Source organism: Taurulus bubalis, assembly GCF_910589615.1.
Source record: "Taurulus bubalis genome assembly, chromosome: 14".
NCBI lineage: Eukaryota > Metazoa > Chordata > Actinopteri > Perciformes > Cottidae > Taurulus > Taurulus bubalis.
In genome coordinates this window covers 26,216,176-26,230,749 of record NC_136602.1, presented here as the reverse complement: position 1 = coordinate 26,230,749, position 14,574 = coordinate 26,216,176, and the positions used below count along the sequence as shown (strand labels likewise).

Sequence of the window (14,574 nt, the reverse complement as noted above, 5' to 3'; positions counted from 1 at the left end):
TTCATTTGTTTATCCATCAAATGAGATATCTGAGGTAATTTTATATTTCGAGAAAGTTCACCACTGCTTCATGGCAGCTTCTTACACTTAGTAGGTACTTTTAACGACACGTCGACACAAAACAAGTCTAAATCACCACACGCACATATCTCTCAGATCACGTGCTAAACTGATACGACATGACATAATAATAACAATAATCTTAATTTGTATCGCACATTTCCTATAGACCACGGAGCTCAACGTGCTGTACGTTTTAAAAATAATCTGAGCTTCCATTTTAAGTGTCATTTAAAGAATGCCAACAGAGGAAGGGGTTTCTCTGCAGCTTTGAGCAGCTTCCTCTGTGCAGTGCATTGTGGGACAATAGTGTACACCTACGGCACACAAAATCTGATGTTTTTTTTGTCTGCGTATACTGTCTCTTTAAGCATACTTAATTATCTCTTTTGTAAGTATGGAGTCAAATCAACTTCAATCCACAGCCAAGCAAGAGAAAAAGAGAGTCTCTACCAAGCTAGCTACCGCTACAGCAGAGTGGCTATTGTTTAAGAAAGGTTGCTGGAGGTGAATGCAAAATAGTTTTACAAAATGCTTTGCATTGTTGAATAAAAGTTGGTGAACTTCACAATAGAGATAGTACAGAGGAGTGATTCCTGCAGAATGTTTTGTGAACGGATTCAATGTTCCTTTAGTTACTTTCCTCAAGGCACGCGGGAGCAGAGCGTCTCCTGCTATATTTTACAGACAATGATATTGTGCAATTTATTTCACACACTTGCACTCTATTTGGGTTTAATCATTGCAATGTATGCGTTATGAGGCAATGCATTTTGTGTGTGTGATTGAACACTTTCACGTTACTGCTGCATCATGGGAGATGAATGTAAGAAGTTTGAGAGCGTTATTTAGCCTCAGTGTGCCGTCTTCAGTCAGATTTGAATCCTCTCTTCTTTGCCCCTGTGGGTTCAGTGATCAGACCAGGTAAGACTGCTCTGCTTCTCAACAGCGTTTCTTAAAATGTCTTAAAATCCGCAGTATTACGCACCTCAACCACTGGAAAACACAAGCGTCTCAGAAGCTTCCTCAATGGTATCTGAACATCAGCGTGAGCAGCGTGCACGCTAACATGTGCACGTGAGCCCAGCGGGTATCTGAATGCTTCCTCGTGTGTCAGATTGTATTGTTTTCAGCTGAGCCCCGAGGGGCAGGGGGGAGGGGGGGAGGGGGTGTCCCACACTGAGCGTACATGCGTGTGCACGTTAGTGTGTGTGTGTGTGTGTGTGTGTGTGTGTGTGTGTGTGTGTGTGTGTGTGTGTGTGTGTGTGTGATGGGGCAGTTTGACCCCAGTTGATCCCGCATGTGGCATCACATTGCCAACTATGTCTCCAAGCCCGAGAACACACTTTAATGTCATGTCCAAGCTGGGCCACGTCACTTCTCTAAGCACTCCAAAGACTCCTCTAGCTCACTGCTAGCATCCATAAGGGCGGGATGGCGCTCTCCTATTCTGATTCTAGTTGACCTCCTTGCGAGAACCTTCTTTAAAGTGAGGCCAGTGAGGAAAAGCCTTAAGCTGCATTCTTTTTAATGGCCATAAGGGGGCGACTCCTCATGGCGCAAAAATAAATCTAACGTGTATAGAAGTCTATGAGAAAATTACTCTACTTCTCTCTTGATTTATTCCCCCAGTAAACATTTTAAACATGAGTTTCTGGTCTTAATCTTTAGTTTCAAGTCTTCTTCAATGCAGCATGATGTTCATTTTTTATAAATTATGCTCCATTTAGAGTCAAATAGACCATAAAGCGGGGTATGACAAGGCAAGGCAAGTTTATTTGTATAGCATTTCAAGGCGATTCAAAGTGCTTCACATAAAAACATTAAAAGCATCAAAACATAATGCAGAGAAAACAGGATTTAAAACAGTTAAGAAAACATTAAAACAGTCAGAAAGCTAAATAAAAAAATAAAAGGAAATAAGAAATAAAAGGGTATGCTTTAGGGCGGGGCTACCTCGTGATTGACAGGTCATTTTCAGAGCCGTATACAACATCTCTACTACGTCACTCCTCTTTAGTCCAACTTATGGTCACTTAGATCGACTGCTTGCAAAAAAACTAAGTCCACTACTTAAACACAATCTATAATTCTGTCTCTTCCACAAAAAGAAAACTCACAAGGTCGGTCACGATGGAAAAAGTTGTTTGTGTGCCTTTGATTGGTCAAGAGAACGAGGGAGCGTCGCACGCAGCACCAGCCGGCCCGGACCAGACCAGGACCCCTTTGACATCGACCAAGTGGAGGTTTAGGATGAGTGTTCTGTCGGGCCAAGTTTTTTTTAAACAACAGCGGCGTGGCAGCGAGACGCTGCTTCCTTTTTTAGCTTGAGACTGAAGCCAGGTCAGCTCCGAGATGAGCATGCTGGCAGCCGAGAAGCGTCCAGGCATGTAAATCATTGTGAGATCAGCTTAGGGAAACACACACACACACACACACACACACACACACACACACACACACACACACACACACACATATATGCAGTCACAGTACAGTAGATCCTATTATGATCTGTTTAGTATCCTCCTACACACTACTAACTCATCCTCAGATAGGAAGGAAGGCAGGAAAAAGCACAACACAAATATGATAATACATCATGATGCCTTGATTTACAACTTTTGCTTATCCCAGAGTTTGTCAACCTTTTGATAGACACCCAAATTCTACAGCACTTAGTAACTATGTCAAATTGTTGTATAGCCTAAGCTACTGTAGGCTACGTGGTTTTATTGAGCTTCTAGCTAGCAAAATGCTCTTATTGTATTTCAGATTCCTTCGCTAAACAATTACACAGTGTATATGTCCAGGGCTTTTATTGTGAAAAATTGGAAGGAGTTGATCCATAGACTGTATATAAGAAGTGGACATCATCATTGTGATGTCACCCATTGGTCTGTGGACTGCTGTTTTGTAGCAATTTCGCTTCCACCATCTTGGGTTACGGCAGTCGCCATGTTGTTTTTTTCGCAACCGATGAACAGAAGTTACCATATTTAGGCTGTGACCTGTCAATCACAGTAAGCCCGCCCTAAAGCATACCATTAATTAAATGATCATCATGCTGTATTGAAGAAGACTTGAAACTAGCGATTGAGCCATAAACTCATGTTTACAGTTTACTGAGGTAATAAATCAAGTGAGAAGCAGGCTCATTTTCTCATAGACTTCTATACATTCAGACTTCTTTTTGCAGCTGGAGGGTTCGCCCCCTGCTGGTCAGTAAAGGGAATACACGTTTTAGGACACTTGGCAGTCGGCAGAAACAAAGGTTTCTACCTGAGTGGATCTGGTCTGCACTACCTTTGTAAAAGTTGAAAGAAGTAATTAAATTTGTCGCCCGGACCTATGGCGCCTCCGAATTCTTCTACTCTACTGTGTACATTTTGAATATGTCCATTTCACACAATGTGAATTAATCTGATACCTCAGAAAAATGTATCTTGTTCAGGACTGTCGCTTGGAAAAGTATTCATGATAATTAATAGCACAACAAAACAGTGTGTAAAGGCCTTAAGAATTATAAGGAAAATTAGGAAAGCAGTTATTTTGGTCTAACATAACACTCTTTGTTACCTTAGCTGCTTGGTCTACATGCTGTCCTACTTTATTCTTACATAGTTTGTTTTTTCAAACAGCTATGTTTTAATTTAGGATGAAGAGTAACTGATGTGTTTAGCTAAAGCAATGCTATCAAAGCTACTGTTGGCTGACGAGTAGACGTCCTCTAACCCAATAAAGAACAGGATAGAGTCGCTGATCGCACCCAGGAGGTTTCATGTGGACATACTACACAATAAATGTGCTAATAAGTTGCTTCATGACCTTGGAAGAAGTGTAAGCTAACCGCTATAGTAAGCTAGCTAGCTGGATATGCTAAAGTTTGCAGCTTTTGTTTGAGCAGAAAGTGTTCCTTACACTTTTGCCCTTCTGTTTTTTGGGTTTTGGAAAGGCTGGAGAGAAAAGAGCTGCCCAAAGCTTTGACTGAGGAGTCTCTGATAGAGGGAGAGGTTTAGCTAACGGTTAATGGACATTTACTGGTCAAAGCGCAGATATTCCATTTTAAGACGGTGCTGTGGAAAGTAAACTCTGTGTTGTGCTCAAGTATTTTCTCTGATTTAGTTTTTTTTTCTCCAGTTTTCTGCTCTTGCATAACAGTCCTGTGCATTCTTTAAAGTAATTGGTCCAGCTTTGATGCCTTTATTCCTTATAATTAATAATTATATTTCCATGTAAGTACATTGAGCGGGAAAACAACTGAAGTTCCTTGTTTGTGCTCACATAGTTGGCTAATAAAGGTTATTCGAATTCTAATCAAACAAGTATCAATGTATCAGTTTTCAAGTGTCCTGACCCCATAGTGACTTCTCTTAGGTCTAAAACATAAGAACACACATTCACCCAGGTGGCCAACCCACAAAACCACACTGGGGTCGTGAAGCGGAGAGCTCAGTTGTCCATCGCCGGAGCGTTGGCTTTGAGGTTACGTAACGTCACTATAAGTTGTCACAACCCGTTAGCCTCACAGCCTCCTGGCTCCTAGGCACGCTTGGCTCTGTTTTAGTCCGTGTCATAACAGTGCCGTCTCCAACGCCGCCCCTCGGCCCGCGTGTACGGAGGAGGCTGTGTCTTTTGGACTGAAGCAGGAGACGGGGTTGAACAATAGAAGATACTGTGTGTAATTCTCTGAAATATCCCACTGAACATGAGAGAAATACACCCAGTTCCTGTCTGTCACGGGTGATACTGAAAGAAATTGTCATGAAGTCGTGTTTGCGTGCATCCAGTTTACTCTGGCTGTAGCGCAGCATTAATACAATCACCTATTGAATTGATGGGAAACTGTGCCATGGAGCCCATTATAGCAAAACTATCTCTACATTAAATACACTTACCAGCTGTGTCTGAAGCTTTCTGCAATGGAGCGTTCTGGGCCGTCACAGGGATGGATCTGTTGAGATTGCATTGCAGGTCTTGCCGCTTTAGCAGGATCCATCCACTGATGACGGTACGAGACTGTATGAGCTTTGGAAGAAGCTGGTAAGTGGACTTGATTAGAGATTGTTTTGTAAAATTATTTCAAAGGTCCATAATTAACTTTCAGGTCACTTTGAAGTCGCACATTTAGTGGCATAGAATTCCTATTCACATCTGTTGTGTTAGCATGAGCCTGGCCAGTCGGAGCTCCTACCACTGCTCTGCTTTCATGTTATTATAATATATTTTTTAGATGGCTAACAGATAACACATCTTTAAATTTAACGGAAAAAAAAGTTTTTTATCAAAAATGTAATACATATAAATATTGTTTTTACATATTTTTTGTATGTTTTTGATTCATTTTCATATTTTTTTCAAATTCCATTTTCAGATAAAAAGAATAAAATTGTGATTTAATTATTAAATTAATTTAATAATAAATCATTTAAAGACAGAATAAGTAAATACAATAATTAGATTTATACATATATCAATATAATCACATTTTTACATGTACTTTGTTAGAGAATGTGCACAATATGACGACAGGGATCAGCAGACTAGTATTTTTAAAAAATGTTGTGTGTGTGTTGATCTGTTTGCTGTAGTAATGCATACAGTGACAGGAAGGTAGAGCAAAAAAAAGAAAAATAATTCATCATAACACGCCCACCCACACACATGGCCTTCACATTTGTTCACAGAGTTTTGTAGTACATGGATTTGGTTGCAGTAAATCAGACAGATGGACAGAACCCGATCTAATTTAAACGTTTTTGACTTACTGAAAATGTAATTCCTCAAGTTGTTTGATATTATTGTGGCAGAAAGCATCAATAAATGCAAATAATATGAATTATTTTCTGCAACTCTTAATTTTGCCTCACAACACCAGATTGGAGTAATTCCACAACATCATTTCTGGGAGTGATTTTAAGCATTTTAAACTAGTTTTGGTATCATCACTACCACTGTGGTGATTACATTCATAATTCTAGCTCAGGCTTGAAGATTCAATAAACCTAACCCTCTTCACTGTAAACAAATACCTTCCACATGTGCCTGGGCTGTGTTTGAGGACGCTGGCTGGTATGTGCAGTGTATACAGCTCCTCCTGTATGCGTACGTGTGAATGTATGAAGGAGGACTCGGCTTCATCCACACATTCTGAGCCAGTCTCTTTTCTCTTGCAGGCGACTGGGAGTGCTACCCACATGACCCCACCGTATGGCATGTAAGTCCATTTTGACATTTTTTATTTGGATCATATTCCCCTTTTAAGTTTGCCGATCAGCATGGAGCGGTGGCTTTTACTTTGCCTTTTTAAAGGAGATGAGAAGAGTGTTGGTGGAATCCGTCAATGTAACAAGTGAGTTTTCTACGGACAGACTTTCCAGACCAGGTGTTTACTCCAGCAAATGAAAAAAGGCTTTTTCCAACTCAACGCCAAAGGACTGCTGTGTGTACCAGTCGCAAACTTGAGCTAATGTATTTCTAGGAAAAGCTGCCAACTGTTGCAAAGTCCATCAAACGCTGGCTTTTAAAGAAACCGGACACGCATTACGTTATTACTGAAATGGAAATGCAATGCACCTTTGGCACATATGCATATCAGACAACTATTTTAAAGGCACACTTTGGCATGTTAAATTTATATTTCACACAGGAAGCTTAGCGAGAAGACGGGAAGACACTTAATCCGGATCAGAACATGCAGAATGTCACCACATTTAAACTGTTGACGTTCCTCCGGCCGATCTTGCGTTTCCTTGTCTATATATTTGGGGTAAATGTCTGCCGTCTCCCCCGTCGCAGCATCCCGTCACCTGGCAGCCATCCAAGGAGGGAGACCATCTACTCGGACGAATCACCCTCAGCAAGAGGAGCGCCACCATGCCAAAAGAAGCCGGAGCGCTGCTGGGGTTAAAGGTCAGAGCGGGCAGCAAAGCTATTATTATTTTAATGTCACGCATGATGGATCTGTGACAAAAATCTCTCTCTCTCTCTCTCTAGGTGGTGGGAGGCAGAATAACGGAGTCAGGGAGATTAGGTGCCTTCATCACTAAAGTCAAGAAGGGAAGCCTGGCTGACGTGGTGGGACATCTCAGAGCAGGTAGTCTGACCCGCCGCTGTTACACAACCGCCACGCAAAGACGGGGGAAAAAGACAAACCTTTAAAAAGCATCACGACGCCTTAAAATCAGTTTGAGATGTCTATGCTGCACTTCAAATGCAATGTGTTAGATTAACAGGGCGGTTTGGCTCAATACATTGTGTTTGTTGTAGCTTTGTGGTTTCATATCTTTAATTAGCGCCATTGGTTAAGACGGTTAATAATCAATATGTTTGTAATTGTCAACAAATGTCGTATAAAGAGACAAATGAGACATTTATTACAAGGATTGTGTGTATCAAATTCTGATGTTATCCCTTTGTGCTCTGCTCTATTGTCGTCCAACCACTATTACAACAGATCAATGAGCCACACTGTTGCACTTAGTGACATATTCCTTCATTACTAATGTATGAACACACGGTTTATTGTGACTCCAACCCTGCTGCCCGAATGCTCCCTGACAAAGTCAAACGTGTATCACTGCGCGTCTTAAAATAGTCCCCAACCAATGCACCGTTCCCTCGCGTTTGAGTGGCGTTTGCTTGAAAGCTACAGTGCTGCTTTAGGAAACTACAAAGCCTGTAAAAAAAACCCATTAATTTAATTTATTTTTTTACATTTGTGACCTGGCATGAACGGGTTGTGAGGAAAAGGAGTAACGTGTTGTTGGTTTTGGTCTTCTCATGGGATTTGGTGACAAAAACGAAAATATATATATGCAATGCAGATGAAAGGTCCCTAAATTGGTTTGAATCCCTGACTCACGCCAAACGTTTTACACGCGTGTCCCGATTCCAGGGGATGAAGTTCTGCAGTGGAACGGGAAGCTGTTACCGGGGGCGACCATGAAGGAAGTTTACAACATCATCCTGGAATCTCAAGCCGAGCCTCAAGTGGAGCTGGTGGTATCCAGGCCTATTGGGTGAGTCAGGAATAAAAACACACCCTCATGCGCCCGGCAGTGTCGGATTCTGATATTTGTAAAAAAAAAAAGAAAAGAATAATGCATCCCTTTGGTTCTGAGTTAGTCGGAAGTCTAAATGTCGCATTGGATTGAACTCCTATGTAACCAGGCTGTGTTTACTGACTCAGAGTTGGCCGACCGGAGACGGGACGTTTGTTTGTATTCTGACTGTGACTGCATTCAAAATTAATCCCCCCCCAAAAAAAATAGCCTGCAACTCACGCTGCCAAGTTTTATAACGGGAGCGTCTCAGTTTTTTGTCTTGCGTGTCCCCTTTGAAAAAGTGTTTATTTCAGATATTTATCCGTTAATATGTAAATGTAAAACTCAACCAAGCCGGTTGTGATTATATTTGTGAGTGCAATAGTTTTTCTGCAGTTTGAAAAGTGGCTGATTTAAAAGAATGCATCATTTCTAGCCATGATTATGTATCATTATGTATTTAAGACACATAATGGTTCCTATGTTCTCTCTAAAATGACCGGTCGGCCTTCATGGGCTTATTCAAATATAACTTTATTTAACAGAATGACGGAGTATGAGGTGGTGGATGCTGGATTATGGACGAATTTCATTATTTCATACAGACAGGAAATATCTATCATGACTGAAATGATGAATTTATTTTGAGCTAATGCTAACTTAATGATTTATGTCTGGATATCATTTCTTTAAATGTCACAAATACTCAATATATATGTTTTGCTATTGATGATAAATCGTCAGGTTTCTTTTCCAGTAAACTATTGTGGGATTAGTTCAGTTTGTGTGAAGCTCTGAGAATGAACGCTTAGACGAATGATGCATTCAGTGTGTGGGAAGTTTATTTAAATTTAACCATAGCCACATATTTATCGATAAGGTGTTTACACTATAATACCAAGACACATTCAACTTTACCTCTGGAACATCTATACATAGTTAGTGCTTCATTTTACAGGTCTGTAGTTTCCAAATAATATCCTTACAATATTTTTGGATACTTCCACGTAGAACAACGAGTGACACATGTGCAGGTTGAGTTTCAGGATCTTTGCTTTGCTATTGTTGTGAGTAAGATGTGAGTAAGGTGTTGTAACGGGTTTATATTTCACAGTAAACGTCCTCACTGTTTCTTAAAGCTCCTGCAGCCTTTCTTAACATTTAACTCAATGTACTCTTTGATGGGAAAAATAGTTGAATGTATTAATTTCTCTCCAAACACTCGCGAAGGGTTTATAGAAAATATCAGTAAGTAATCTGCCCATTTTATTAGGACCCCTTAATCCTCTCACGCTTATGGAAATATCTTTTGTTTTGCTGGTGCCATTTTGCCTCCCTAAATGAACTGAACTGAATCCTGATTAGTTGGGAGGCCAAATTATGCAAATATTGGCTTTTGCGAAACCTGCTGCAGTTTGTCGTCTCTAATTGAATTGAACCAAACGTTCAAGGGATGCAAAATGGCCGATGGGAAATGTCCATCAATGTAGCATTGCTTTTGCAAGCGTTTTAAACTGTTTGTGCAGCGTCTGGAATTCCTCTTTTTGCATTCCTGGTTAAGTCTTAGGATCCCAAAGTGAAATCCAGCCCTTACAGTGTCAAATAAGAAATGCTTATTTCTTTTTTACTCTCATATGGTTTGAAAGTTGGGACGTTGGGATTCATAAAGCAAGGAATATTTTCATTTTATTTCATTTACATGTTTTACATTTGTTTTATTTTGGAATGGCCCTCCAAGGCAACCTAGGGTCCAGGAAACACTTATCAGTGTAATATTTGTACTTGAAATCAAAAGTTTAAATTTTAAAAACTTGAAAAAGTTTAAAAAAAATGGGAAAATATACTTATTTGCTTTCTTTCCCAGGATGAAATGAGAAGATGGATATCTTATGTTTGCATGTTAGCTCTGAAGCTAGGAGGCTGTTCACCTTCCGGTCTTTATGCTAAGCTAGGTTAGCCACGTCCCAATTCTGGCCTTGAACTTAATACACAGACATGAGAGTGGTATCCATCTTCTCATCTATCGCTCAGAAAGATTGTGATTAAGTGTAAATTTCACTATTCAAGGCATCTTAACATACTGCCTTCTCATGTCCTACAAACAAACACTGACAAAACCTCCTGCAAATATTGCTGGTGGGGCAAAATAAATCATAATAATCAAGTTGAATTTAAAAAAAAAAGAAAATTACACTGATATGTGTTACACAACATGCCATGCTTTCTATATATTAGATGAGCAGTGCAGTGGATTCTAGTGTGTCCGTGGGATTCTTAATTGTAGTGGTGGTGGTGGATAAGAAAAGATGGTGGTGTGGACAGAATTGAGCAACCGGTTCCCATCCATTACTATTTCAGATCAGAATGTCTGAATGGGAAACACTGCAGTCGTGAGAGGAACTTGGCTCTACTCACATCTGCCTTCTGCTTTTCCATGGTTTTCTTATTTTAACCACACAACATTTGAATCTCCAAATAACTTTGAATCGCAGTGCTACTTTCTTCCACTTAACTACTACTACATCTTTATGCATGTATGCCTGTGCATCGAGAACTCTACTCGCTGTGTTTGACCCCGCTAGACGCTCGATGAGAGGCTGACGCTGCCTTTCTGCTTCTTTTCCAGTGATATCCCAAGAATCCCCGACACGTCCCACCCTCCATTAGAATCTAGTAGGTATCTGCTGTGGGATGCTGGGACATCCATGCATTTCTACGTCTGTCTGAATCTCTTATGGCGGATTTGATGTCTTGTACAAAACAGTTTTTTCCTTTTTATTTTTGTTATTTTAGAATAATTTACATGTTTGATGCATAAAACTACTTCTATATTAAATGGAGATGGTTTTGATTTGATGTATTGCAGGTGATGATGAATTCATTTCAAATTTAATTAAAACATTTGATCAACAAAAATGTCTGTGCTCTGTGGAGGTGATTAGCTTAGCTTAGCATCTGTCCATTTCAGATTTATGTCCATAAACACCTCTGAAGCACCGATGAACACGTTGTATCTCATCTGTACAATCCACATTCAAGCTGGAATAATTGATTAACCACTTGAAATAACTTATGTTAAATCCTTAATTACATTTCTGTTTACTTTCTGATATTCAAGATTTAATGGGTTAATTAGTGAACTTAAGAGATGGGTTCCAAATATGGTCACTGCAGTTCATTGGTCATTGGTGAGTAGTTAACTAACTACTACTGAGTAGTTAACTAACTACTACTGAGTAGTTAACTAACTACTACTGAGTAGTTAACTAACTACTCACCAATGTACAAATCCATCTCTTAACTAATAGTAGATGATAAGACCACATTTAGACATCCGAGGCCTCAACATGAACATGAGACTCAAAGTAGGACAGAAGCTTGGTAATTTGTCATCCTGGCAGGTGAGCTGCGGTCCTTTTATGTTTCCCAAAGAAAGGCATGGATGTTAGATATTACGTAGATATGAACACACTGACTACAGTATTTTCTGTATTTTCCTCTTTTTGCGGTCAGAAATAGAGATGACATTCTCTTTTTTCAATTCCCCCCCCCTTCTGTATTTGAAGCAGGTTCCAGTTCTTTTGAGTCCCAGAAGATGGAGAGACCATCCTTAAATGTCCTGTCTCCCTCCAGTCCTGGGATGCTTCAAGACGCTCCTCAGTTAATGCCCGGGCGGCTCTCAGTGAGTGTGTGCTTTGTGAGCGTTGGCGCCGTTGATGCGTTCAAACGAAGTCCAGGGATCAGGATGTTTCCTCTGTGTTTCCCCAGGTGAAGCTCTGGTACGACAAAGCGGGTCATCAGCTAATAGTCAACGTGCTGCAGACCGCAGAGCTTCCTCTCCGGCCTGACGGGCGGCCGAGGAGCCCCTACGTCAAAATGTACTTCCTCCCTGACCGCAGGTAAGCCGCCCCTCCAAAGGGAGTCCTCCGGATTAAAAGCAGTCTAGGTGGTGCGTTCACACCATCCAGAACAACACAAGAACCGTTGCATCTCCAGTCCCCATAGTGTGGAAACTACACAAATGCACAATCTATGACATCACCAACATGCTTTCAACGCTCTGATCCCCCAAACCCGCCGGGGATGGAAGTGTTTTCTTCAAAGAATCGCCAAAGCTACACCGTTTATCATAGCCAGAAATCAGAGTCGTCATATTTAGTATGTGAAATAAAGTAACCAGAACGAAGGTTAACATGCCTCATTTACATAAACCGTTTGCTTTCACCAGATTCTGTAAAAAAAATTAATTCTGAGCGCAACTAGGAAGCCATGATTGATTTGCCAAAGAACAACAGTCACACAAATTAAATTAAACTTTGACTGAACCTCAAGCTGCTGAATACAGAGAGGAGAGGAGAGGAGGGGAGGAGAGGAGGAGAGGAGGGGAGAGGAGGAGAGGAGGATAGGAGGAGAGGAGAGGAGGGGAGGGGAGGGGAGGAGAGAAGGAGAGGATAGGATAGGAGGGGAGAGGAGGAGAGGAGAGGAGAGGAGAGGAGAGGAGGAGGAGGAGAGGAGGGGAGGAGAGGGGAGGAGGGGAGGAGGAGGAGGAGAGGAGAGGAAAGGAGAGGAGGGGAGGAGAGGAGAGGAGGGGAGGGGAGGAGGAGAGGAGGAGAGGAGAGGAGGAGGGGAGGAGGAGGAGAGGAGAGGAGAGGAGAGGAGGGGAGAGGAGGAGAGGAGAGGGGAGGAGGGGAGGAGAGGAAAGGAGAGGAGGGGAGAGGAGGGGAGGGGAGAGGAGGAGAGGAAGAGAGGAGGAGAGGGGAGAGGAGAGGAGAGGAGAGGAGAGGCTGTAAGTGGAGGTTGTAAAGATGTAAATAGTTTAATGTGTATGACATGTTGAGCCTCCATTTCTTATAACATTGGTAACACTTGTGGCAACTTGGAAAACAAGTTGTTTCTATAGATTCCATTGTTTGCCAATTTTTGTAAAAGAAATTATCAAAGAAATTCAACTTTTTTATGATCTATGGCATCATATCTGTGTTTTACTGCACTAAAGAGTTCTCTCTACTTCTACCCATAATTGTTCTGTTTCCATAGAGGTGAAGGACTTTTATATATTGCAGTGAAAATAAATCAAGGCCCCAAAACTGCTTTGGGTTCAGAGGCTTAAAGCCTGGATTTAAAGCTTGCGTCCATATTTTTCGGTTCATTGGAGCCCTGAAATTCAAATTCGTGCAAACGAGAAGAAGGCAAGTCGGGACAAGCGATCAGCAACCCCGGCTGACTGAGAGAGATCGAGAGTCCTCCTTAAAGGAACAGGTCAAATGGTTGGAGGTTCGGGTTGGACGAGCTCCTTCTCCACAGTCAGTGTATCATGAGAGTCGATGGAGTTTGAAGCAACAGCAAAGTTCCCGTACGGCTGAGGAACGAACAAAGGTCAGAGGCCGTCTAAGTGTCGGGTGTGTCGAGTGTCCTCAGCGCTGTACGTTACCACCAGACACCGGGCTCCTTTTACCTGGCCGGACTCGGGAGTGCTGGTCTGCCTCCGCATGGATTTGTTGTGTTATTGTGTGACTCTGATGAATCCGGAAAAAAAGCTCAGTCACAAAAGCCCAACCCTCAGCGATGGAGGCAGCGGTAGAGCCAGCAACTCGGCGTCGATGCGAGGTGACGTGTCTGTTTTCGCCAAAAGGATTCTTGTGGCTTGGAAGAAAGCATAAGTGGACGTAACAACTTCAGTTCCAAATATAGCATACACTTAAACTGGTATTGATTTTTTTTTAGGCGTCTGAAATCCATTTTGCAGCTGCCCGTCGTCCACAGCAGTGCATTACTTTACTCCATGGCTGCTGCTCCAACCTGGGGGGCGGGTCGACCGCCATCCACTAATGTACCCCATGCAACCCGCCTAAAAGAATTGGAAATACCCTTCTAAGTTACAGCAGATAACACTGTGACTTTGCAAACTTGCCAAAAAAAGTACACTTTCAATTTACTTCAAAAGAAGTCCTCGACATGTTGTGTGAAACGTTGCTTGACGGTTGAAAAAGGATAATTTACCTTCCGTCTTTAGTGTAAACCAGCATCCTTTGAACTTTTGGCTTGAGTGTCTGTGTTTGGTAACGCAGTGACAAGAGCAAACGGAGGACGAAAACGATGAAGAGGACGTGTGAGCCCAAGTGGAACCAGACGTTCGTCTACCCTCACGTCCACCGCAGGGATTTCCGCAACCACATGCTGGAGCTCACGATATGGGATCAACCCAGGTCACCGGACGAGGACAGCACCTTCATGGGAGAGGTACCACACACACACACACACACACACACACACACACAGTCTTTTTAGTCCTGTAAGTAGGCCTACCTTTCCTTTTTGTGTTTCACCTGTAGGACCCACATTTAAATACCTTATGCAAGAACAATACTGCTATCGGGGATTTTTTCAGTGTATTTGTACCAAATAGTTTCATTCATAAAGTTGACATTCAAATGTCTAAATCAACATTCGAATGCTGTGCAGCTATTTT

General features: G+C 41.7%; 1 protein-coding gene across 3 annotated transcripts in view; it reads left to right on the top strand.

Moving 5' to 3' along the window:
* The window catches only part of rims1a (regulating synaptic membrane exocytosis 1a), a gene marked incomplete at both ends in the record, with an annotated part of 84,548 nt that overhangs the window by 45,921 nt on the left and 24,053 nt on the right, over positions 1-14,574 (top strand). For 2 of the 3 annotated variants that reach the window (XM_079229580.1, XM_079229579.1), the window contains 9 exons: positions 6,237-6,277; positions 6,859-6,972; positions 7,057-7,156; positions 7,958-8,081; positions 9,336-9,353; positions 10,732-10,778; positions 11,672-11,787; positions 11,874-12,004; positions 14,174-14,345. In XM_079229580.1, coding sequence (XP_079085706.1) covers positions 6,237-6,277; positions 6,859-6,972; positions 7,057-7,156; positions 7,958-8,081; positions 9,336-9,353; positions 10,732-10,778; positions 11,672-11,787; positions 11,874-12,004; positions 14,174-14,345 — 863 coding nt within the window. The remainder of the gene's footprint in view (positions 1-6,236; positions 6,278-6,858; positions 6,973-7,056; positions 7,157-7,957; positions 8,082-9,335; positions 9,354-10,731; positions 10,779-11,671; positions 11,788-11,873; positions 12,005-14,173; positions 14,346-14,574) is intronic. The other variant, XM_079229578.1, reaches the window with a different exon arrangement.